Source organism: Maniola hyperantus, chromosome 17, assembly GCF_902806685.2.
Source record: "Maniola hyperantus chromosome 17, iAphHyp1.2, whole genome shotgun sequence".
Classification (NCBI taxonomy): Eukaryota; Metazoa; Arthropoda; class Insecta; order Lepidoptera; family Nymphalidae; genus Maniola; species Maniola hyperantus.
The window spans coordinates 12,279,176-12,305,011 of record NC_048552.1 but is presented as its reverse complement, the minus strand read 5'-3'; the positions used below and the strand labels follow the sequence as shown (position 1 = coordinate 12,305,011).

Below are 25,836 nucleotides of genomic sequence, written 5' to 3'. Positions count from 1 at the left end.
GCAAAATAACGCCTGCTTCTATACAACTTCAAAAATGTTTATACTTTCAGGTTGGAACATACAGAAACTAATCCAATGGCTGGAAACTCACAAGAACGAAAGGGATAGACTAGAGTTTGTCGCGGGCGCGTTACAACGATACCAGAACCATGTGAGACAGAATCAAATAACTTGCTACGACGAGGTCTACCCGGTTCTGCTACAATTACTTGAGGATGGGAAAAAAGCGCTAAAAAATTAGTTCATGTATATTAAAACTAGTAACGAAGACTTCGTCCGGGTGGACTACACAAATTTCAAACCCCTAGTTCACACCCTTACGGGCTGAATTTTCAAAAATCCTTTCTTAGTAAGTTTTCGCTAAGTTTTTGCCAGCGTTCTTGTTACACCCTGTATTAAGGACCTTTGATTGTGTACAACTTAATTAGCCACAGTGTATAAATAAAACTCATGTGTAAATTATGCTATTATGATATTTATTAAAATAAAATTTATTGAAACAAAACTTGTGTGTTGTCTTCTAGTCCTTATCGCTAGACGTAGGACGCGCTCTTGACGCCAGCCAACTCTCCCATCTGTCCACCAAACTTAGCAGTTAGTTTTAGTGCATTGATATTCGATTCTTATACTAACTAGCTTATGCACGCGCCTTCAATTTTAAACCCCTATTTCACCCCCTTAGAAGTTAAATTTTCAAAAATTCTTTCTTAGCGGATGCCTACGTCATAATAGCTATCTGCATGCCAAATTTCAGCAAAATCCGTCCAGCAGTTTGAGCTGTGCGTCAATAGATCAGTCAGTCGCCTTTTCCTTTTATATATTTGAAGACTAGATTTTTCCCGAGGCTTCATCCCGCGATACCTAATTTATATAGCAAATAGCCAAAAAGTCCATTCGTTTCACTTTGTGCCATTATCCATTCCAAACGTCCGTTAAGAAGCTTCGCTTCTTGTTTCAAACTAAGAAGTCTTTCGTGAGGATAAAATGGAAACTAAAACTATTACTTACTTATTAAAAAATGTTTAATGATAACATAATCATGACATACAAATAAAATTAATAACAAGAACCATCAAATTATTGTAACCAAGGAAAGGGTTTGTCTTTTACAAATAAAATAAAACTCTACACTAATGTAACATCTATCTTTTTACAACATGCTTTACAAAGTGCTATTTTACACTAAATCTAAATAAAAGTAGTAGATACATATATTCCAAATTTCATGGTTAATATAGCCTGATCTAGTGACAGAAAGGTTGTTTTTTGTGTGTTTTTTTTGTGCAAAGGATCAGCTTGGCTGTTTATCTCGAAAATGCAGCCAATATTCTTGCCACCATTCCACGCGATACAATTAATTATAATATGAGGTTAGCGATAAGTTTTATTGCAACATTTTTAATTTGAAAAAAATTAAAGGATATAAAATTTTTGTTTGGTTAGTTAGGTTTAGGATTTAGAATATATCTACCCAGACCAAATACATCTAAGTGCTAATTTTCTAAACTACCTACATATTGTGGCTAATTCCTTTGTACACAATCTCTAAACTAAACTAAAATATCACGTCTAAATCTATTGCTATCCCTTTCATAATGTTGCTTGCGGAAAAGGAAAGCACTAGACTTAGACCTGTTAATTTAGTTTAGTTTAGAGATTGTGTACTAGAGAATCGGCCCCATTATCCGTTTTGGTATATAAAATATTTAATACTTACATTCTATACAGTCTATAAGAAACAATATTTAAAGAGAATTATTCTTACAAAATTTAAGATCAATCGAAAATTATATAATACTAGCTTATGCCCGCGACTTCGTTCGCGTGGACTACACAAATTTCAAACCCCTATTTCACCCCCTTAGGGGTTGAATTTTCAAAAATCCTTTCTTAGCGGATGCCTACGTTATAATAGCTACCTGCATGCCAAATTTCAGCCCGATCCGTCCAGTAGTTTGAGCTGTGCGTTGATAGATCAGTCAGTCAGTCAGTCACCTTTTCCTTTTATATATTTAGATTGTACACAATCCATATCCATACTAATATTATAAATGCGAAAGTGTGTCTGTCTGTCTTCTAGCTTTTCACGGCCTAACCGTTCAACCGATTTTGATGAAATTTGGTACAGAGAGCTTACTTTTTATCCCGGAAAATTAAAGAGTTCCCACGGGATTTTAAAATACCTAAATCCACGCGGACGAAGTCGCGGGCATCATCTAGTTTAATTATTATTTTTATTTTTAAAACCAAGAATAATTCACTTCATATGAAAAAAGAAACTATAATACAATAAAAAATGCAATATTCAAATATAATACACATACTTTTTACAGTACGCTGCAGAAAATAATGTACATCGGCCTTTAGAATTACATTTCGGCTTTGTAGAGCGTTGTGTCTGTCACTCATACCTATATGACGTTTTGTCGGTCTCAATGACAGGGACAACGCTCTACAAATCGGCTATCTCCTTCTAAATGTCGATGTACATTTCTTTCTGCTACGTACTGTAGTACTAAGGGCAACTCGTGCCGCGGGAAGACAACTATTAAAATTTCAGCAAAATTTCATTATTCAACTGACTTCACGACTATCTGTTTCCTTTAACCCTTAGTACTCTCTGCTCAAGACCGTGGCGTGTGGATGTCCCAACAAGAGACCTATGTCCAGCAGTGGACGTCTATTGGTTGATGATGATGATCTGTTCTATGGTATAGTATAAGGTGCTCAATTGACCTGTTCGGGCGCGAAGGCGATCTGGAACACGTCGTGGTACTCGCTGACGAAGTGCACGTCGATGCCGTCGCGAATGAAGTCGGGCAGGTCGTCGAAGTCTCTTCTGTTCTCTTCTGGGAGGATCACATACGTCACTCCCACGCGTTTGGCCTGGGTATATAGAAATTATATATTAAACAGTAATTTAAAAAAAAAAAAAAATCGACTACATTTGGCGTGCTGCATCACGTCCGGTGGTTTATTATATGAACAAGCCAAAGCTGGAACAGCTGTGCCGCCAAGCGATTTAGCAAGCGTTACGATGCCGTGTAGAAACCAGAGGTGCCATACTCCTTCCAGGTTAGCCCGCTTCCATTTTAGATTGCATCATCACTTACCACCAGGTGAGATTGCAATCAAGGGCTAACTTGTATCTAAAAAAACAATGTGTTTTTGCGAGCTGTGACTTCAGACTTGACGAGCCCTAGAGATAGAAAGGCACTGTAGCTGAAGGGTTGATGTAATGAAGAACCAGCTACATATAGTGATGTTTATTTTACAATTGATATGTTATGTACAATACAGACGGGCTCGCGAGCTTTATATAATACAATGGTAGAAGATATTGACGTGACGAGCGGATGATAGGGAATGTGGAATCTTGTAACGTGCGTGACCACGAGGATTCTCCACTGCGTTTCAAATTTGAATATTGTTGTGGCAGCTGCGAAGTTTTCCTAATAGCTGCCAGCCAAGTAACGGTAGAGGTTGCACCTCTACAGCACTTCAAGTATGGCACCGGTGCGCGGTGGAGGCAGGTCATCCCAACACTCACCGCAATGATCTTCTCCTTGATCCCGCCGACTGGCAACACTCGTCCGGTCAGCGACACCTCCCCGGTCATGGCCAGCTGTGACCTGACCGGGCGCCGCAAGGCCAGGGATAGAAGGGCGCTAGTGACGGTGATGCCCGCTGAAGGACCATCCTTGGGCGTGGCGCCTTCTGGCACGTGGAGGTGGATGTGACTGAAAAACAAGTACTTAACGTTATTATATTAATGAGCTGCGCGATTGCGGTAGACTGACAGCTACAATGTCACGATCGCAATCTCCTCTGATTGGTTAGTGCTCGCTCACTATTGGCTACAACGCATTGTTGCAACAAGAATAGCAGAAATTCAGTCAATCACGACAATTGAGATTGTAATAATGATTGATGCAGGTTTTACGAAATCGCACTACTGTTAGCCAAAACGAGTCATTTAACTTAGATTGCTAAGCTGAAGTGGCAATCGGATGTTCAGCAGTGGACGTCTATCGGTTGATGATGATGATGATGAATATAACAAAATTGTTAACCAAGGCATGCTACCACACCGTAACTTTTTACACTTGTTTTTACTGGACGTTAAAAAATATCGATAAAAGATTAGTATAAAATACTGCTTAATTGTTTTCGGTCTTTTTCTTTTATTTTTTTAGCTAGTTTCTTTCACAGATGATTCGTCTGATAGTAAAAACTTTTCTAGCGTTATTAAACTACGTGCAGCGACATCTAGTTTATGAAATGGAAAACTGCTCTTGAATGTAGAGGTGGGAAGCAGCTGCAAAATGTTAACTCACCTAGTATTTAAGAAGCTATTATCAGGATAATGCTCTGCGAGGTAGTTCCTGGCGACCGTCAAGGCGATGCGCGCTGACTCTTTCATGACGTCACCAAGATGGCCGGTTAACTCCATAGTGCCCACTGTTGGCTTGTCGTCCTTCAGGTGATTTCGGATAGCTGTTTCAATGTATAGTGTGCTGCCACCTGAAAAATATTATTCACTAGATGATGCCTGCGACTTCGTCCGCGTGGTATTAGATTTTAAAAATCCCGTGGGATAAAAAGTGGCCTATGTCCTTCTCGGGACGCAAGCTATCTCTGTACCAAAATCCGTTGAAAGGACGAGCCGTAAAAACGTAGCAGACAGACAGACACACTTTCGCATGTGATTGGAGACCTGACCGATGACAGCCTAGTGGTTAAGACGTGGTTCTGCTAGCCGTGGGAGTTCGGGGTTGGACCCCGGGCACGCACCTCTAACTTTTTGAAGTTATGTGCGTTTTAAACAATTTACTATCCCTTGCTTTAACAGTGAAGGAAAACATCGTGAGGAAACCTCAATAGCTCAACGGTTCAGGATCGGACTGAACTCCGAAAGGTCGCCGGTTCTAACCCCACTCGTTGCACTATTGTCGTTCTCACTCCCAGCACAAGCTTTTCGCTTAGTTGGAGAAGAAAGGGGAATATTAGTCGTAACTAACAAATATTCTTTAAAAAAAACCTGCATGCCTGAGAGTCCTACATAATGTTCTCAAAGGTTCTCAGAGCCTCAATAGCACAACTGGTAAAGGAGTGGACTGAAAACCGAAAGGTCGACGGTTCAAACCCCGCCCCTTGCACTATTGTCGTACCCACTCCTAGCACAAGCCTGACGCTTAGTCGGAGAGGAAAGGGAAATATTAGTCATTTAACATGGCTAATATTATTTAAAAAAAAAGGTGTGTGAAGTCTGCCAAACCACACTTGAGCATTCGAGACCGTGCTCAGTAGTGAGCCGGCGAGTGATCACGATGATGATAAACAGAACTAACCCATAGCTGTCCAGGCCAGTCCCATCACAACTCCAGGCGGCGTGATGTCGTACATACGGTCATGTTTGAACGTCGGCTTGCCCACTAGTTCCGCTAAGTTACTGTCGTCTATCACCATCTTATCAGCCTCTTGCTTTACTATTTTGAAGGCCACTTTGCGAGCCACCTGTGAAAATACAATAACACACATTTATTACTGTTCCGTACTTTTGATATTTTTTTAATTCTAGCACAAAACAGCTCCCCTTTTTCCAAATTTTTGGTATATTCAATTATTACAATCGGTCGGGGTTTTACAATGTGGTCGCTTACTGAAACCGGCAACACTTAGTGCTGTCATTCGAGTTTGACACAGAGACAGTGTTCAAGCGAGCGAGCATCGCGTTACGAATATCGCTGAGCGAGTTTATTTTTGAAAGGTCGTCGCTCAACGCAAAAACTAGTAAAGCGAGTCGTCGCCGGCAGTGTAAACAGACAGAGAGCAACTTTTGGTATATGCATCTCTTTCGTTTTCATGGAATGTTCATTTATTGTGCGTTTCTTGAGAGAGAAAATCGCCGATAATTAGTGGTTTTCTCGCCGGCGGTCGGACCACTGCCTAAAGGCCTGGAGAATGACATAGAAATTTTAAAAACCAAAATCCACGCGAATGAAGTCGCGGGCATCAGCTAGTTTATAATATTAGTAGGGATTTTGACTTTGTACACACCTACAATTCAAAAAAAAGTAAAATTTGTGGGAAGCCTCATTTACCTTCTCGATGTGTTTCTGCAGGTTTCTAACGCCACTCTCCCTGCAGTAGGACTTGATGAGCGTGTGTAGACTCTCCGCGGTGAGGTCCAGTTGCTCCTCGCTGAGTCCGCAGTTCTTCCGCGCGGTCGGCACCAGGTACTGTTGTTACATTTACCTTCTCGATGTGTTTCTGCAGGTTTCTAACGCCACTCTCCCTGCAGTAGGACTTGATGAGCGTGTGTAGACTCTCCGCGGTGAGGTCCAGTTGCTCCTCGCTGAGTCCGCAGTTCTTCCGCGCGGTCGGCACCAGGTACTGTTGTTACATTTACCTTCTCGATGTGTTTCTGCAGGTTTCTAACGCCACTCTCCCTGCAGTAGGACTTGATGAGCGTGTGTAGACTCTCCGCGGTGAGGTCCAGTTGCTCCTCGCTGAGTCCGCAGTTCTTCCGCGCGGTCGGCACCAGGTACTGTTGTTACATTTACCTTCTCGATGTGTTTCTGCAGGTTTCTAACGCCACTCTCCCTGCAGTAGGACTTGATGAGCGTGTGTAGACTCTCCGCGGTGAGGTCCAGTTGCTCCTCGCTGAGTCCGCAGTTCTTCCGCGCGGTCGGCACCAGGTACTGTTGTTACATTTACCTTCTCGATGTGTTTCTGCAGGTTTCTAACGCCACTCTCCCTGCAGTAGGACTTGATGAGCGTGTGTAGACTCTCCGCGGTGAGGTCCAGTTGCTCCTCGCTGAGTCCGCAGTTCTTCCGCGCGGTCGGCACCAGGTACTGTTGTTACATTTACCTTCTCGATGTGTTTCTGCAGGTTTCTAACGCCACTCTCCCTGCAGTAGGACTTGATGAGCGTGTGTAGACTCTCCGCGGTGAGGTCCAGTTGCTCCTCGCTGAGTCCGCAGTTCTTCCGCGCGGTCGGCACCAGGTACTGTTGTTACATTTACCTTCTCGATGTGTTTCTGCAGGTTTCTAACGCCACTCTCCCTGCAGTAGGACTTGATGAGCGTGTGTAGACTCTCCGCGGTGAGGTCCAGTTGCTCCTCGCTGAGTCCGCAGTTCTTCCGCGCGGTCGGCACCAGGTACTGTTGTTACATTTACCTTCTCGATGTGTTTCTGCAGGTTTCTAACGCCACTCTCCCTGCAGTAGGACTTGATGAGCGTGTGTAGACTCTCCGCGGTGAGGTCCAGTTGCTCCTCGCTGAGTCCGCAGTTCTTCCGCGCGGTCGGCACCAGGTACTGTTGTTACATTTACCTTCTCGATGTGTTTCTGCAGGTTTCTAACGCCACTCTCCCTGCAGTAGGACTTGATGAGCGTGTGTAGACTCTCCGCGGTGAGGTCCAGTTGCTCCTCGCTGAGTCCGCAGTTCTTCCGCGCGGTCGGCACCAGGTACTGTTGTTACATTTACCTTCTCGATGTGTTTCTGCAGGTTTCTAACGCCACTCTCCCTGCAGTAGGACTTGATGAGCGTGTGTAGACTCTCCGCGGTGAGGTCCAGTTGCTCCTCGCTGAGTCCGCAGTTCTTCCGCGCGGTCGGCACCAGGTACTGTTGTTACATTTACCTTCTCGATGTGTTTCTGCAGGTTTCTAACGCCACTCTCCCTGCAGTAGGACTTGATGAGCGTGTGTAGACTCTCCGCGGTGAGGTCCAGTTGCTCCTCGCTGAGTCCGCAGTTCTTCCGCGCGGTCGGCACCAGGTACTGTTGTTACATTTACCTTCTCGATGTGTTTCTGCAGGTTTCTAACGCCACTCTCCCTGCAGTAGGACTTGATGAGCGTGTGTAGACTCTCCGCGGTGAGGTCCAGTTGCTCCTCGCTGAGTCCGCAGTTCTTCCGCGCGGTCGGCACCAGGTACTGTTGTTACATTTACCTTCTCGATGTGTTTCTGCAGGTTTCTAACGCCACTCTCCCTGCAGTAGGACTTGATGAGCGTGTGTAGACTCTCCGCGGTGAGGTCCAGTTGCTCCTCGCTGAGTCCGCAGTTCTTCCGCGCGGTCGGCACCAGGTACTGTTGTTACATTTACCTTCTCGATGTGTTTCTGCAGGTTTCTAACGCCACTCTCCCTGCAGTAGGACTTGATGAGCGTGTGTAGACTCTCCGCGGTGAGGTCCAGTTGCTCCTCGCTGAGTCCGCAGTTCTTCCGCGCGGTCGGCACCAGGTACTGTTGTTACATTTACCTTCTCGATGTGTTTCTGCAGGTTTCTAACGCCACTCTCCCTGCAGTAGGACTTGATGAGCGTGTGTAGACTCTCCGCGATGAGGTCCAGTTGCTCCTCGCTGAGTCCGCAGTTCTTCCGCGCGGTCGGCACCAGGTACTGTTGTTACATTTACCTTCTCGATGTGTTTCTGCAGGTTTCTAACGCCACTCTCCCTGCAGTAGGACTTGATGAGCGTGTGTAGACTCTCCGCGGTGAGGTCCAGTTGCTCCTCGCTGAGTCCGCAGTTCTTCCGCGCGGTCGGCACCAGGTACTGTTGTTACATTTACCTTCTCGATGTGTTTCTGCAGGTTTCTAACGCCACTCTCCCTGCAGTAGGACTTGATGAGCGTGTGTAGACTCTCCGCGGTGAGGTCCAGTTGCTCCTCGCTGAGTCCGCAGTTCTTCCGCGCGGTCGGCACCAGGTACTGTTGTTACATTTACCTTCTCGATGTGTTTCTGCAGGTTTCTAACGCCACTCTCCCTGCAGTAGGACTTGATGAGCGTGTGTAGACTCTCCGCGGTGAGGTCCAGTTGCTCCTCGCTGAGTCCGCAGTTCTTCCGCGCGGTCGGCACCAGGTACTGTTGTTACATTTACCTTCTCGATGTGTTTCTGCAGGTTTCTAACGCCACTCTCCCTGCAGTAGGACTTGATGAGCGTGTGTAGACTCTCCGCGGTGAGGTCCAGTTGCTCCTCGCTGAGTCCGCAGTTCTTCCGCGCGGTCGGCACCAGGTACTGTTGTTACATTTACCTTCTCGATGTGTTTCTGCAGGTTTCTAACGCCACTCTCCCTGCAGTAGGACTTGATGAGCGTGTGTAGACTCTCCGCGATGAGGTCCAGTTGCTCCTCGCTGAGTCCGCAGTTCTTCCGCGCGGTCGGCACCAGGTACTGTTGTTACATTTACCTTCTCGATGTGTTTCTGCAGGTTTCTAACGCCACTCTCCCTGCAGTAGGACTTGATGAGCGTGTGTAGACTCTCCGCGGTGAGGTCCAGTTGCTCCTCGCTGAGTCCGCAGTTCTTCCGCGCGGTCGGCACCAGGTACTGTTGTTACATTTACCTTCTCGATGTGTTTCTGCAGGTTTCTAACGCCACTCTCCCTGCAGTAGGACTTGATGAGCGTGTGTAGACTCTCCGCGGTGAGGTCCAGTTGCTCCTCGCTGAGTCCGCAGTTCTTCCGCGCGGTCGGCACCAGGTACTGTTGTTACATTTACCTTCTCGATGTGTTTCTGCAGGTTTCTAACGCCACTCTCCCTGCAGTAGGACTTGATGAGCGTGTGTAGACTCTCCGCGGTGAGGTCCAGTTGCTCCTCGCTGAGTCCGCAGTTCTTCCGCGCGGTCGGCACCAGGTACTGTTGTTACATTTACCTTCTCGATGTGTTTCTGCAGGTTTCTAACGCCACTCTCCCTGCAGTAGGACTTGATGAGCGTGTGTAGACTCTCCGCGGTGAGGTCCAGTTGCTCCTCGCTGAGTCCGCAGTTCTTCCGCGCGGTCGGCACCAGGTACTGTTGTTACATTTACCTTCTCGATGTGTTTCTGCAGGTTTCTAACGCCACTCTCCCTGCAGTAGGACTTGATGAGCGTGTGTAGACTCTCCGCGGTGAGGTCCAGTTGCTCCTCGCTGAGTCCGCAGTTCTTCCGCGCGGTCGGCACCAGGTACTGTTGTTACATTTACCTTCTCGATGTGTTTCTGCAGGTTTCTACGCCACTCTCCCTGCAGTAGGACTTGATGAGCGTGTGTAGACTCTCCGCGGTGAGGTCCAGTTGCTCCTCGCTGAGTCCGCAGTTCTTCCGCGCGGTCGGCACCAGGTACTGTTGTTACATTTACCTTCTCGATGTGTTTCTGCAGGTTTCTAACGCCACTCTCCCTGCAGTAGGACTTGATGAGCGTGTGTAGACTCTCCGCGGTGAGGTCCAGTTGCTCCTCGCTGAGTCCGCAGTTCTTCCGCGCGGTCGGCACCAGGTACTGTTGTTACATTTACCTTCTCGATGTGTTTCTGCAGGTTTCTAACGCCACTCTCCCTGCAGTAGGACTTGATGAGCGTGTGTAGACTCTCCGCGGTGAGGTCCAGTTGCTCCTCGCTGAGTCCGCAGTTCTTCCGCGCGGTCGGCACCAGGTACTGTTGTTACATTTACCTTCTCGATGTGTTTCTGCAGGTTTCTAACGCCACTCTCCCTGCAGTAGGACTTGATGAGCGTGTGTAGACTCTCCGCGGTGAGGTCCAGTTGCTCCTCGCTGAGTCCGCAGTTCTTCCGCGCGGTCGGCACCAGGTACTGTTGTTACATTTACCTTCTCGATGTGTTTCTGCAGGTTTCTAACGCCACTCTCCCTGCAGTAGGACTTGATGAGCGTGTGTAGACTCTCCGCGGTGAGGTCCAGTTGCTCCTCGCTGAGTCCGCAGTTCTTCCGCGCGGTCGGCACCAGGTACTGTTGTTACATTTACCTTCTCGATGTGTTTCTGCAGGTTTCTAACGCCACTCTCCCTGCAGTAGGACTTGATGAGCGTGTGTAGACTCTCCGCGGTGAGGTCCAGTTGCTCCTCGCTGAGTCCGCAGTTCTTCCGCGCGGTCGGCACCAGGTACTGTTGTTACATTTACCTTCTCGATGTGTTTCTGCAGGTTTCTAACGCCACTCTCCCTGCAGTAGGACTTGATGAGCGTGTGTAGACTCTCCGCGGTGAGGTCCAGTTGCTCCTCGCTGAGTCCGCAGTTCTTCCGCGCGGTCGGCACCAGGTACTGTTGTTACATTTACCTTCTCGATGTGTTTCTGCAGGTTTCTAACGCCACTCTCCCTGCAGTAGGACTTGATGAGCGTGTGTAGACTCTCCGCGGTGAGGTCCAGTTGCTCCTCGCTGAGTCCGCAGTTCTTCCGCGCGGTCGGCACCAGGTACTGTTGTTACATTTACCTTCTCGATGTGTTTCTGCAGGTTTCTAACGCCACTCTCCCTGCAGTAGGACTTGATGAGCGTGTGTAGACTCTCCGCGGTGAGGTCCAGTTGCTCCTCGCTGAGTCCGCAGTTCTTCCGCGCGGTCGGCACCAGGTACTGTTGTTACATTTACCTTCTCGATGTGTTTCTGCAGGTTTCTAACGCCACTCTCCCTGCAGTAGGACTTGATGAGCGTGTGTAGACTCTCCGCGGTGAGGTCCAGTTGCTCCTCGCTGAGTCCGCAGTTCTTCCGCGCGGTCGGCACCAGGTACTGTTGTTACATTTACCTTCTCGATGTGTTTCTGCAGGTTTCTAACGCCACTCTCCCTGCAGTAGGACTTGATGAGCGTGTGTAGACTCTCCGCGGTGAGGTCCAGTTGCTCCTCGCTGAGTCCGCAGTTCTTCCGCGCGGTCGGCACCAGGTACTGTTGTTACATTTACCTTCTCGATGTGTTTCTGCAGGTTTCTAACGCCACTCTCCCTGCAGTAGGACTTGATGAGCGTGTGTAGACTCTCCGCGGTGAGGTCCAGTTGCTCCTCGCTGAGTCCGCAGTTCTTCCGCGCGGTCGGCACCAGGTACTGTTGTTACATTTACCTTCTCGATGTGTTTCTGCAGGTTTCTAACGCCACTCTCCCTGCAGTAGGACTTGATGAGCGTGTGTAGACTCTCCGCGGTGAGGTCCAGTTGCTCCTCGCTGAGTCCGCAGTTCTTCCGCGCGGTCGGCACCAGGTACTGTTGTTACATTTACCTTCTCGATGTGTTTCTGCAGGTTTCTAACGCCACTCTCCCTGCAGTAGGACTTGATGAGCGTGTGTAGACTCTCCGCGGTGAGGTCCAGTTGCTCCTCGCTGAGTCCGCAGTTCTTCCGCGCGGTCGGCACCAGGTACTGTTGTTACATTTACCTTCTCGATGTGTTTCTGCAGGTTTCTAACGCCACTCTCCCTGCAGTAGGACTTGATGAGCGTGTGTAGACTCTCCGCGGTGAGGTCCAGTTGCTCCTCGCTGAGTCCGCAGTTCTTCCGCGCGGTCGGCACCAGGTACTGTTGTTACATTTACCTTCTCGATGTGTTTCTGCAGGTTTCTAACGCCACTCTCCCTGCAGTAGGACTTGATGAGCGTGTGTAGACTCTCCGCGGTGAGGTCCAGTTGCTCCTCGCTGAGTCCGCAGTTCTTCCGCGCGGTCGGCACCAGGTACTGTTGTTACATTTACCTTCTCGATGTGTTTCTGCAGGTTTCTAACGCCACTCTCCCTGCAGTAGGACTTGATGAGCGTGTGTAGACTCTCCGCGGTGAGGTCCAGTTGCTCCTCGCTGAGTCCGCAGTTCTTCCGCGCGGTCGGCACCAGGTACTGTTGTTACATTTACCTTCTCGATGTGTTTCTGCAGGTTTCTAACGCCACTCTCCCTGCAGTAGGACTTGATGAGCGTGTGTAGACTCTCCGCGGTGAGGTCCAGTTGCTCCTCGCTGAGTCCGCAGTTCTTCCGCGCGGTCGGCACCAGGTACTGTTGTTACATTTACCTTCTCGATGTGTTTCTGCAGGTTTCTAACGCCACTCTCCCTGCAGTAGGACTTGATGAGCGTGTGTAGACTCTCCGCGGTGAGGTCCAGTTGCTCCTCGCTGAGTCCGCAGTTCTTCCGCGCGGTCGGCACCAGGTACTGTTGTTACATTTACCTTCTCGATGTGTTTCTGCAGGTTTCTAACGCCACTCTCCCTGCAGTAGGACTTGATGAGCGTGTGTAGACTCTCCGCGGTGAGGTCCAGTTGCTCCTCGCTGAGTCCGCAGTTCTTCCGCGCGGTCGGCACCAGGTACTGTTGTTACATTTACCTTCTCGATGTGTTTCTGCAGGTTTCTAACGCCACTCTCCCTGCAGTAGGACTTGATGAGCGTGTGTAGACTCTCCGCGGTGAGGTCCAGTTGCTCCTCGCTGAGTCCGCAGTTCTTCCGCGCGGTCGGCACCAGGTACTGTTGTTACATTTACCTTCTCGATGTGTTTCTGCAGGTTTCTAACGCCACTCTCCCTGCAGTAGGACTTGATGAGCGTGTGTAGACTCTCCGCGGTGAGGTCCAGTTGCTCCTCGCTGAGTCCGCAGTTCTTCCGCGCGGTCGGCACCAGGTACTGTTGTTACATTTACCTTCTCGATGTGTTTCTGCAGGTTTCTAACGCCACTCTCCCTGCAGTAGGACTTGATGAGCGTGTGTAGACTCTCCGCGGTGAGGTCCAGTTGCTCCTCGCTGAGTCCGCAGTTCTTCCGCGCGGTCGGCACCAGGTACTGTTGGGCGATCGCTAGCTTCTCTTCCGCTACGTAACCTGTCGTAGTAACATACAACTATGATAACATTTCAAGAGAATTGGTTGCGAAAATTCGAGACGAACCGAACGATGTTAACGTAATTTTTCTATATTTCATAATCTAAATATATAAAAGAAGACTGACTGACTGATTTATCAACGCACAGCTGGAACAACCAGACGGATCGGGCTGAAATTAGGCATGCAGATAGCTATTGCGACGTTCGTAGTCATCAGCTAATTTTATTATTATAGTCCAAAATAATAATAAAATGATGTGATTTTTTTGTATAGCGGCAGTTTATGGGGCTAGAATTAATTATTAAAGAGAATAATTTTAAAAAATCATGATTATTATTTATTTTTAACATAATTAATTATTAACGTGACGCTGTACGGAAAGCGAATAATGACGTCACAATGCGTAAACGACAAGCATTTTTCAAAAAAAAATTAACATAAACATAGAGTAATTTCTGCTGGAAAATATTTCTTATATAAAAAAATTTAAAAATACTTGGTTTGCTTCAGGCTTAGCAAATTCAAAAGAGTTGATAGCCCTCACTTACCAGACATGTCAATGAGTTCCATCCTGTCCCGGAGGGGCTCAGGGATGAGGTCCACCACGTTGGCAGTGCAGATGAACAGCACGCGAGATAAGTCCACGGCCACATCCAGGTAGTGATCCAGAAAGTTGGCATTTTGCTCCGGGTCCAGAAGCTCCAGCAGAGCTGATGAAGGGTCTCCGTGCACGCCCCTGAATATAACCACAATACGATCAGGATCTGAAGAAACAACCTAAAACCTTCAAAGTTTAGGCGGCAGACGAAAATCTGAAAGACTTCAATGACTGACTGAAAACCCGACAATAAGTTCATTGGGGCTACTCAGAAAAAATTTACAAACAAAAATTTCAAGTAAAAGCTCCCAAATAAAATGTATTTATTTATTTTATTTAAGTACTAGATGATGCCCGCGACTTTGTCCGCGTGGATTTAGGTTTTCAAAATCCCGTGGGAATTCTTTGATTTTCCGGTTTAAAAAGTAGCCTACATCCTTCCCCAGGATGCAAGCTATCTCTCAAATTTCCAAATCGGTTGAACGGATAGGCCGTGAGAGACTAGCAGACAGACAGACACAGTTTCGCATTCATAATATTACTAGCTGATGACCGCGACTTCGTACGCGTGGATTTAGGTTTTTAAAAATCCCGTGGGAACTCTTTGATTTTCCGGCATAAAAAGTAGCCTATGTCACTCTCCAGGTGTTTAGCTATAGCCATGCAAAAAATCACGTCGATCCGTTGCTCCGTTGCGCCGTGATTGAAGGACAAACCAACACACTTTCACATTTATAATATGGGTACTGAAGTGTAGATTACGATCAGGAAAGTTTGGAACTTTTTCAAAAACGAAAAGACCTGAAGATGAGAGTACTTGGTTCTTCAAATGCCGCCTACCTCTGGCTATACTCACTTGCCGATCTTATCGACCTCATCAATGAGCACCAGCGGGTTCTCGGTGCCAGTCTTCTTGAGGCACTGCACCAGCTTGCCCGGCATGGCGCCGACGTACGTGCGGCGGTGGCCCTTGATCTCCGCCACGTCTGTCATGCCGCCCACTGAGAACCTGAAGTACTGCCGGTTCAGCGCCCGGGCTATTGAGCGGGCTGGAACGTAAAGACCAATGTGAATGGAAACCCGCAGATTTGAGAGACCACTATAAATAAATAAATAAATAAAATCTTTTTATTGCAAGCAACTATGGCTCAATTTGTTAGTAGACAGACTCACTTAAAACTAATGTTAGTAACTACTACTATAATTTTGGCAAAAAGACAGTTAAATTTTATTTTTATTTTTCAAATTTACAAATGTGGCCTCACCAACGCTTGAACAAAGTGTTCAAGCATTGGTGAGTCCATCTTGCTCGCAAACATGTTCAGGATGCGGTTGGTACTTGAGCGCAGCCTTGTCAGCAGTGATGATGACGCATTATTGCAAAGAAGTAATCAGTCCGTTCATCTGCGAACATTCCTGACGCTGAACAGAACCTATAAATTCCTTTCTTTATTCCTTTATTTCTTTCTCTATATCCCCATTCTGTAAATGATCTTCGTCCAGGATTGTTTGTATATCTTCCAATTTATTTTATAGATTCGAAAAAATGCTTATTTTAGTGTACAACTTATAATTTTACACACTCAAAATAATTTTGGACATATTTTTGTAAGCCCGCAAAAATGCCATTTTTACGCGTTTTTCAATACTGAAACTGTCGTCTGTCGATTTCAAGATTCGGATGCATCGAATGTGCTGAAACTCGAGTATGATGTCAGCCACGGTTGGCGAGTAAATCCTGTAATCGCCCCGTATATCGTTAATTTTTTTTAACTTCAAGATTTTTTTTAAAATTCATTATAGGTATATATACGCTTGACCACAATCACACCTGATGGAAAGTGATGATGTGGCCTAAGATGAGACGCGTTTACCTAGAAGATGCCTATTCACTCTTGTTTTAAAGATACCCTAAGACCATATACCACATACCATAGATATAAGAGTGTGTTAGATAGATAAGATAAGATCATAAAAAGCTTACCTATACTGGTCTTGCCAACACCTGGTGGTCCATGGAAGCACAGGATCTTGCCCTGGGTACTGCCCTTCAGTTGCGAGACCGCTATAAACTCCAGGATCCTTTTCTTTATATCCTCCATTCCGTAGTGATCCTCGTCCAGTATCACTTGAGCTTCTTCTAGTTTAAGGTTCTCTACTGATGTCACCCCCCAGGGGAGTGAGGTTAGCCAGTCGAGGTAGCAACGGGTTACGCTGGGCAATAAAAATACTATTCAAATAAAAAAAAATTACAAAAAAAATAAAAACCGACTTCGATACACAAACACTAAAAATTGAAAAATAATTAAATTTATTACCGAATATATTATGTATACAAGAGTTAATATAGTTCCATAATAATATTTTTAGTGCCGGTGCCAATTAGCTTTAGCTGCGCGAATCGTCTAGACTTCATATTTCTATGAGACTCCACAATGGCACCTCATTGGCACCGACCCCAAAAATATTATTTAACCTGTTCTATCTTCGAAGATGTTCATCAGATCTTCACCAAATTTAAATGGGACCAACTTTGAAGTATACCCTTTCAAACAAAAAAAGAATTTTCAAAATCGGTCCAGGCGTCTTCGAGTAATCGGGGAACATACATAAAAAATAAAATAAAAAAGATTCTGACGAATTGAGAACCTCCTCCTTTTTTTGAAGTCGGTTAATTAATTTATATCAACCAATTAATAGATTTGTAGAACCAGAGTAACCGACATAGCTGAAGTGGTAATGGCTAGACCAAAAACCGATAGACGTTGGGGTCGCAAGGTGACCTCGCACCGAAAAGCGTACCATTGGAACTTGGAGAACCCCTACTAGGTGGACAGTTGACATCAAATGAGTCACAGGGAGCCACTGGACGACGGCGGCAGAAGACTATCGGTTGACGATGACGATGATGATGATGATGATGAATTAATTTTGTAACATCTCCACTGTTTACCCATATTCGCAATAAAGAAGTTTGTATTGTATTGTATTGTATTGTATAATAGTGGCCAACCAAACCAACAACCAAAAAAAAAAACAGAAAAGCTGTCAGAAATTTTGACTTTTTACTTATCTAAATTTCAAATCATTACACTCCACAAAAACGTATGGGTATAAGTGGTATAAGGAAAAGAGCTTACTTGAACTCTGAGCTATGGCTCTCCAGAAAGTTTAACTTGTTGAGTTCCTCATCGATAACGGTTTGCACGGCCGTCGGCACCTGTTTGTCCGCGAGCCGGTCTCGGAACTTGTCGCCTATCGCGTCCTTGTCGTCCTTTTCCAGACCTAGCTCTTTCTTTATCACCTGAGCAAAGAAAATTAGAATTTAGTATCGGGACGTCAAGATCCGTATTATTATTTTTCCCTTGGAGGAGGAAAACCCTTATGGATTGCATTGAGCATGCCCGACTCCGTATTATCAAGATCTGTATTAGAATTCTAAAGAAATTAAATATGTTGCAGGACCGTAAACTTGTCATATCGCTTTTCTAGGGATCCATGCCTCAAAAGGGTGCGATCACACGCTCATCCGATCCGAATCCGTGAAAATATGGGTATAAAAAATATGTACGTCATATGTCATAAGCTACCATACAGATAGTTATGGGACTACTTCAGAACGTATTTTCACGGACTCGGAGCGGATGAGTGCGTAACCGCCCTTAAAGGATCACTTCGTTGTCTGTCGGTCGGTCATGTCTGACAAGAAAAGGGAATCAAAACCTATAGTATACTTTCCGTTGACCTAGAATCATGAAATTTGGCAGATAGCAATGTCTTATACCACAAGGAAAAAATCCGAAAACCGTGAATTTGTGGTCAAATCACAAAAAAAATATCAAAAAGTGTGTTGAAATAACATGTTTACTAAATCACATCATAGATGGCGCAGTCCATCATTAACTTATGACCCGCGGTCCCTGAAGTCACAAGTGTAAGGTGGGCTAGGTATGGGATCAAAAAGTGTTATTTCTACAGGACATGGAATGACAATATGACATATTATGATGGTATGGAACTTTTCTTTTACCTTGAGCTGCTCATGCAGTATGTATTTCCGGTGCTGTTGCTTGACTTTCTCCTCCACTTCCTTGCCGATCTTCTGCTGCAGCTTGGACAGCTCATACTCTTTCTTCAGTAGTGACAGTGACATCATCAGACGTTTTGGTATCTGTGAAAGATTGGTTCGGTTGTATTTGACTTACATATGGACATATATTGAATTGAAAAACATTTCAACCTATAATCAAGCCTACCTACTATCGAAATAGTAGTTACAGAGATATTATCAACAACCCCCAGGCACTTGTTTCTAATTGCTCCATATATTCCATACTAGATGATGCCCGCGACTTCGTCTGCGTGGATTTAGGTTTTTGAAATCCCGTGGGAACTCTTTAATTTTCCGGGATAAAAATTAACCTATGTCCTTCCCCGGAATATAAGCTAACTCTGTACCAAATTTCATCAAAATCGGTTGAACGGTTGGGCCATGAAAAGCTAGCAGACAGACAGACAGACACACTTTCCCATTTATAATATTAAGTATGGATTGCTAATGTCGCCAACACGAATTGCCGAATATCCAATTGTCTATATCATTACACAATAAAAATGACTAAATTGACTAGATTGCTAGTATAAGTGCATCTTTAGAGTTTATTATCTTACATCCATTTCTTCTAACACAGCTTGCAACTCAGCGGGCTCCGCCCCGGTTAGCGCCGCGCCCAAGTCACTGAGATATACCGGGTTGTCCACTACCCTTTGACCCTGTGCTAGCATGTGGTGGAGAGATTCCCTGGAAAATAATTGTTCCATGTTAATGAAAAATATTCTGTCTGTCTTCCGGATGCAAGCTATAGTATGTGACATGTCGAGGTGGCAATTGGGGAGGGAACACCCCCACACCCGCACAGCCTCCGCGCTAACCCGGTGCAGGCGAGCGCGGGTGACGAACGGATATGCGAAGCCTCATATCCCGATTGCTATCTCATCCTGTCGCGGACTATATCTCTGTGCCAAACGTGGCGACGATCGTTTCAGCGTGATGTGATGTGTCAGCGCATCGATACTGTACTTTCCTAAAATATTGACTGACGAACCAATCACACGGCAGTACAAACAACAACATTGCATCTCATTTTGTTCCACCTAATACTAATTTCATACATAAATTGACTCGATAAACCAATATTGCGGCTGAGCAGACACCATTGCCATCACGCTGTACTTCCTACCACCAGATAAAGGTGGACTGACAAACCAATAGCGCGGCAGCACAGCCACCACCAAATAGATCACTGATCCAGCCAGGTTCAAGATCAGACTGTACCTATGAAAGACTCACCTGTAAAGCGGGTTCATGTTGATAATATCGCGTATAGTCTTGATGACCTCTTGCGTCAACGCCTTCACCTCCTCGTTGTGCTGGAACTTCTCGTGCTGCATGTTCTCCACCTTCACCATCATCACTTGCTCCGGCGCGGGTTTCTGCGTCTCTTTCTCTCCAGTGGGCTGGTCCGCGTCGTTGGTCTTCCGTCTCGTGTTGCGGTACTTCCGCCTCCGTCGCTCGGCGTCGGACTCTTCGCGCGTAACGTTAAACTCCACGTTAAACACGGGAAACTTGAGCTTCATTTCTGAAATATTGTTTCATTTCAGAAGTGAAGCTGCAAGATTTTCACTAACTGACTGATCTAACAATCTAGACTACAGGGGTTACAAATAGGAATTTTGACAGTAGGTTTCTTAGAGTTCCTAGGAGATGTAGGCAGTAGGCCTTACTAAGAAAGGATTTTTGGATATTCCTTCACCAACAAGATTAAATAAGTCTGAAAATTTGTATGAAAATCCTTGATTTTTCCTTAAGTTATGTGTAAATAGGATGCCACCAAAAACATTTCATGTAAATGTTGCCAAGACTCACAAGTTCATAATGCTTTCACTGTTAAAAAGTTATGAGATCTCTACTAGAGCCAAGCCTCTAGCTGAGCTTCGATTTGTGCTGCCCATGGGGCTTGTCCCAAGTCCAAAGTATATAGCTCTTAAGTGCTCTTGACTGTATCACATTTATAATATTAAATAACAAATAACTCTACTCATAAGCCCTGATTCTACAATTCCTACATCTTAGTAAAAAAAAGTATGGCTTGGCCGCCAAAATCAGGGGGCACTACCGTGCCCGCTGATTTTGGGTTTCAGTAAAAACTTGAAAATGAAGAAATATGTATTTTACGAGTTTTGGGAATTGGGTTGGACACTGGACAGAGGATGAAAGTTGGTATGGAAATCTGTAATTTTTCAAGTTATATCCAAGAAAATTGGTATTTGGTTGGTGTTATTTTTTAATAAGGAAATTAAATGAATAAGTAATGAATTTCAAGCAATGTTTCATAATCCTATTAATTAAAAAAAAACTTAATCACAATAAGATAGATGCAAGGCACACAAATGTTATAGAATCCATATTTACCTGCCGGCCCAGTCTCAATCTCATCCTCAATAAACTGCCCTGTGATCTTAATCCTCCGATGTGCCATCACAACTAATCTCAACTTAAAGTCCATATCCTGCATCTCATGTATCTGAGCAAACACTCCAACGTCATGCAAGTCGTCCAAACTTGATACAACATCGGATTTCTCGTCTTCCTTCTTACGGAGAAAGATGCCTACATATGGCTGGTTTAGTTTGACTTTTCTGCGGATTAGGTCTATTAATGCTGGGTTTGAGATCTGTAAAATAAAAAAAATTGGATGAATAAATGGACTTTAATGTAAACCATTACAGCAATAGCTAAAGTTACTGTAGAGTAGTATTTTGAAATTACCGACAGACAATTCAATTTTATTTATTAATTAAAGTATAGATAGACTAAGCACTGATGTGTCTATGTTACAGTACTTAATGTTTTTATGTCATTGTCTAATTTATGTTTGAATTGATGCCTCCTTCATTTGCTTGAGCTCAAGTTTAAAGTTTACATAACTATCAGCATTACATCATTATCTTATAAGTCCCGCAAATTGCTATGCGCTGGAACCATGTCTCAGTAACATCGAAATGACGTCATTTTGACGTCAGCCGAAATAAAAATATACCATACCAATATGTAAGTGTAATGTTACTTAACAGTCTTAACAGTGGTAGATGCATCCGACGATTCAAAAGTACTTGTAAAAGTTTATTTGAATAAAAAAGATTTTTATTCTTATTTATTTTATAACATTACAAATGCTTTGACTTTGACTTAACATTACACTCTTGGGTAATGTGTTGAGTAATTCCAATTTCCAGTGATTTCTCACCTCTATTAACTTTATAAATCTAGGAAATACAGGGTTCCTGTTGATTGGGATCACAGGCACTTGTGGCCACACCTCTGGCACGGCCACCGTGGCCGGCAGCTGGCTTGAGAACAGTGGTGTCTCGTCTTTTGCATCTGCTGCAGGTTCCTCCTCTTCTGGCTCACTTTTATTGCTACTGGAGTAGTGTCTCCTAGGATAAATCTGGAATGGAAGGTGCCAGTAGAAAAAACCTTTATTGGCGACTAGCTGATGTCCGCCACTTCTTTTGTGCGGATTTAGGCTTTTAAAAATCCTGTGGGAACTCTTACATTTTCCAGGATGAAAAGTACTCTATGTCACTCTCTATGTCTTTAACAGTACCTAGGAAAAAATCATGTTGATCTGTTGCAATATGATTGAATGACAAACAAACACACTTTCACGTTTATAATAATATGGGATACAAAACAAGTGACTCAGTTCAGCAATGACTGTAATTATAATACAGATCCACACTTATGCACATGCACAATACATGCACACCACACAACATGCACAAATATCACAAAAAGAATAGATAAGGATTTTTTGCATGGATTTAGTTAAAGACCTAGATAGTGACATAGGCTACTTTTTATCCCAGATTTTCTAATCAAAGATTTTCTTAAATGTAAATCCACACAGGTAAGTCACGGGCCACAGCTAGATTTCAATAACAGATATTTGGAGCAAGAACTTTAAACATAGCTAATGCTCTGTATGCATTGCAGTGTGACTCGCGTGCCATCTATTGTATTATGTTGATGGTTATGGGTCAGAAACTTTCACGCAAGTGTCAACAACAACTGTATATAGTTATAACTCGATCGGATGAACAATGTATGTGTATAGGTAACGAACTAACGAACACACAAAGATTAATTTTTATGATACTTATGGATATAACCTGTGCATATAGCCTTGATGCAATACCTGATTGATGAGTGTAAAACCTCCATCGTACGCGCATACTCTGCTATTTTGCGTACTGTATCTATTAAAGCTATTCAATATCCGACTCCCCACAGGTTTTCGGTGCAAATGTGATGCAATTTTCGATACATTTCGAGCCACTTGTGAAGAAGTTCGTAAACTCGGGTTGAACAGTACCGTATTCCTCACTAACGCATTTGCTGCGTGCATCTTCACTTTTACTACTAATTTTACGTAAAACTTATAGCAGTTTTCATTTAAAATAACAGTTTTATAACAATATAAGGTTATTTTTCCTAATCAAAGTTTAAGAATCGGCACGACTGTCAAAAACTTGCTGTCATTGACATTTGATAACCATTGATAATAGACGTTCGTTCTTAAACTCAAGGGCTGGCTCATTTCCGCGCAAAGATGGCGCAAAGGATCAGCCCAGCCATAGCCACACTACTAATAGTACTTAAATCTACCTATTATTCTATCTACGTTGGTGCCCCAAGGGTCTGTGACACTAAGTCTATACTCTGTGATTACGTACGGATTATTGGTCTGTGTCTGTGAATTGGGATATGCTGTGGATATGCTTTTGATATGAAATATATTACAAAGTACTCTGTGGATATGAAAAAAATGTCACAAAAGTGTGGTGTTGTTACACTGTAAACTTCGTTAAAAATTAACCAATTTTGCATAAAAAACAAAATTTTCGCTTATTTATATGAAGTATGTTAGATACTTATTAAGATATAGTCCAGTAAGTATCATATCCATGCATAATTCTGCCTTGTTCATGCCCTTCAAAATATCCAGGTTATAACTGTGGGTTATAATCAGCTTAAATTTTCTTTCATTGCTAGAAAATTATGAAAATGGAAGCATCTACGGCTGTGACGAGTCAAAAGTGTATAAAAGAAGGACAAGCAGAAATACGTCTGACATCAGACAAGGTTTTCTATAACCCAGTACAAGAGTTTAATAGAGATCTGAGCATAGCAGTGTTAAGTGCTTTTACTAAGGATTACATTGAGGAGAAGTTCGCCAGAGCTCAGAAAATTGTAAAGAAATCTGAAAATGTTGTAGAAGATATTACTGGAAATGGAGGTAACCCTGAGGTTTGTTTTACGGCTATTGTTTTTGTTTCAAGTACATAACTACTTATCTATTACATTTTGAGTTCTATTTTGCTTGTAGAAATAAATCTATACATTCAACATTTTGCTGTAAGTAATTTTTTTCAAATTCTTATTTGCTATGCTTCTTTAACTTTCAAAAAAAATTTTACTAGTTCCTGTCTTTCCATAAAGAGCTCTTACTCAGTACTTAATAATTTTCAGATCCCTGTAACAATCCTAGAAGCCCTATCTGCAACGGGTCTTAGAAGTATCCGTTATGCTAAAGAAGTGCCAAACATAACGAAAATCATTGCCAATGACCTGTCGGAGCAAGCTGTTGAGACCATAAAGTCAAACATTGTGCATAATGGTGTGGCAGAGTTGATTGAAACCAGCCAAGATGATGCCTGGTAAATTGTTTTAGTTATTTATTACTAGCTGATGCCCGATCATCATCATGATCATCATCATCAACCGTAAGACGTCCACTGCTGGACATGGGTCTCTTGTAGGGACTTCCACACGCCACGTTCTTGCACCGCCTGTATCCAGTGGCTCCCTGCAACTCGTCTGATGTTGTCCATCCACCTAGATTTGGGTTTTTAAATGGAAATGACGTCATTTTGACGTCAGCCGAAATAAAAATATACCATACCAATATGTAAGTGTAATGTTACTTAACAGTCTTAACAGTGGTAGATGCATCCGACGATTCAAAAGTACTTGTAAAAGTTTATTTGAATAAAAAAGATTTTTATTCTTATTTATTTTATAACATTACAAATGCTTTGACTTTGACTTAACATTACACTCTTGGGTAATGTGTTGAGTAATTCCAATTTCCAGTGATTTCTCACCTCTATTAACTTTATAAATCTAGGAAATACAGGGTTCCTGTTGATTGGGATCACAGGCACTTGTGGCCACACCTCTGGCACGGCCACCGTGGCCGGCAGCTGGCTTGAGAACAGTGGTGTCTCGTCTTTGGCATCTGCTGCAGGTTCCTCCTCTTCTGGCTCACTTTTATTGCTACTGGAGTAGTGTCTCCTAGGATAAACCTGGAATGGAAGGTGCCAGTAGAAAAAACCTTTATTGGCGACTAGCTGATGTCCGCCACTTCTTTTGTGCTGATTTAGGCTTTTAAAAATTCTGTGGGAACTCTTACATTTTCCAGGATAAAAAGTACTCTATGTCACTCTCTATGTCTTTAACAGTACCTAGGAAAAAATCATGTTGATCTGTTGCAATATGATTGAATGACAAACAAACACACTTTCACGTTTATAATAATATGGGATACAAAAGAAGTGACTCAGTTCAGCAATAACTGTAATTATAATACAGATCCACACTTATGCACATGCACACCACACAACATGCACAAACAACACAAAAAGAATAGATAAGGATTTTTTGCATGGATTTAGTTGAAAACCTAGAGAGTGACATAGGCTACTTTTTATCCCAGATTTTCTAATCAAAGATTTTCTTAAATGTAAATCCACACAGGTAAGTCACGGGCCACAGCTAGATTTCAATAACAGATATTTGGAGCAAGAACTTTAAACATAGCTAATGCTCTGCATGCATTGCAGTGTGACTCGCGTGCCATCTATTGTTGTTGGTTGTTGTTGGTATGTTGATGGTTATGCGTCAGAAACTTTCACGCAAGTGTCAACAACAACTGTATATAGTTATAACTCGATCGGATGAACAATGTATGTGTATAGGTAACGAACTAACGAACACACAAAGATTAATTTTTATGATACTTATGGATATAACCTGTGCATATAGCCTTGATGCAATACCTGATTGATGAGTGTAAAACCTCCATCGTACGCGCATACTCTGCTATTTTGCGTACTGTATCTATTAAAGCTATTCAATATCCGACTCCCCACAGGTTTTCGGTGCAAATGTGATGCAATTTTCGATACATTTCGAGCCACTTGTGAAGAAGTTCGTAAACTCGGGTTGAACAGTACCGTATTCCTCACTAACGCATTTGCTGCGTGCATCTTCACTTTTACTACTAATTTTACGTAAAACTTATAGCAGTTTTCATTTAAAATAACAATTTTATAACAATATAAGGTTATTTTTCCTAATCAAAGTTTAAGAATCGGCACGACTGTCAAAAACTTGCTGTCATTGACATTTGATAACCATTGATAATAGACGTTCGTTCTTAAACTCAAGGGCTGGCTCATTTCCGCGCAAAGATGGCGCAAAGGATCAGCCCAGCCATAGCCACACTACTAATAGTACTTAAATCTACCTATTATTCTATCTACGTTGGTGCCCCAAGGGTCTGTGACACTAAGTCTATACTCTGTGATTACGTA

The 25,836-nt window shown here is 43.8% G+C and overlaps 3 protein-coding genes across 4 annotated transcripts in view; 2 read left to right on the top strand and 1 right to left on the bottom strand.

Moving 5' to 3' along the window:
- Positions 1–25,836, top strand: part of fws (four way stop) — a 33,602-nt gene that overhangs the window by 2,749 nt on the left and 5,017 nt on the right. The window contains exon 2 of one of the 2 annotated variants that reach the window (XM_069504132.1): positions 51–260. In XM_069504132.1, coding sequence (XP_069360233.1) covers positions 51–241 — 191 coding nt within the window. In that variant the 3' untranslated portion in view covers positions 242–260. Of the gene's footprint in view, positions 1–50; positions 478–25,836 lie in introns of those variants that run through there. The other variant, XM_034977736.2, reaches the window with a different exon arrangement.
- Lon (Lon protease) lies at positions 456–25,629 on the bottom strand. The gene is made up of 16 exons (XM_069504215.1): positions 25,300–25,629; positions 24,346–24,546; positions 20,591–20,852; positions 19,469–19,757; positions 18,790–18,919; positions 18,149–18,289; positions 17,259–17,422; positions 16,103–16,332; positions 14,975–15,167; positions 14,069–14,256; positions 13,342–13,517; positions 5,352–5,517; positions 4,338–4,524; positions 3,551–3,740; positions 2,737–2,886; positions 456–575 (listed from the first exon to the last, which is right to left on the bottom strand). Exons 1-16 carry the CDS (start codon positions 25,507–25,509, stop codon positions 534–536), a joined length of 2,919 nt encoding a protein of 972 aa, XP_069360316.1. The 5' UTR covers positions 25,510–25,629; the 3' UTR covers positions 456–533.
- LOC138403511 (tRNA (guanine(26)-N(2))-dimethyltransferase-like) lies at positions 22,996–23,902 on the top strand. The gene is made up of 3 exons (XM_069504370.1): positions 22,996–23,130; positions 23,234–23,488; positions 23,711–23,902. The coding sequence occupies exons 1-3, from the start codon at positions 23,095–23,097 to the stop codon at positions 23,900–23,902; spliced, it is 483 nt and encodes a 160-aa protein (XP_069360471.1). The 5' UTR covers positions 22,996–23,094.

Bases quoted from the DNA above. Each gene is read 5' to 3' on its own strand.
- LOC138403511 (XM_069504370.1), top strand. From the start codon at position 23,095: ATGAAGTATGTTAGATACTTATTAAGATATAGTCCA. The intron at 23,131-23,233 runs GTAAGTATCATA...TTTCATTGCTAG, and splicing joins ACTTATTAAGATATAGTCCA to AAAATTATGAAAATGGAAGC. The intron at 23,489-23,710 runs GTTTGTTTTACG...AATAATTTTCAG, and splicing joins GAAATGGAGGTAACCCTGAG to ATCCCTGTAACAATCCTAGA.
- Lon (XM_069504215.1), bottom strand. From the start codon at position 25,509: ATGCACGCAGCAAATGCGTTAGTGAGGAATACGGTACTGTTCAACCCG. The intron at 24,547-25,299 runs GTATTGCATCAA...CTTCCATTCCAG, and splicing joins GTTTTACACTCATCAATCAG to GTTTATCCTAGGAGACACTA. The intron at 14,257-14,974 runs GTGAGTATAGCC...GGTTATATTCAG, and splicing joins GAGGTCGATAAGATCGGCAA to GGGCGTGCACGGAGACCCTT.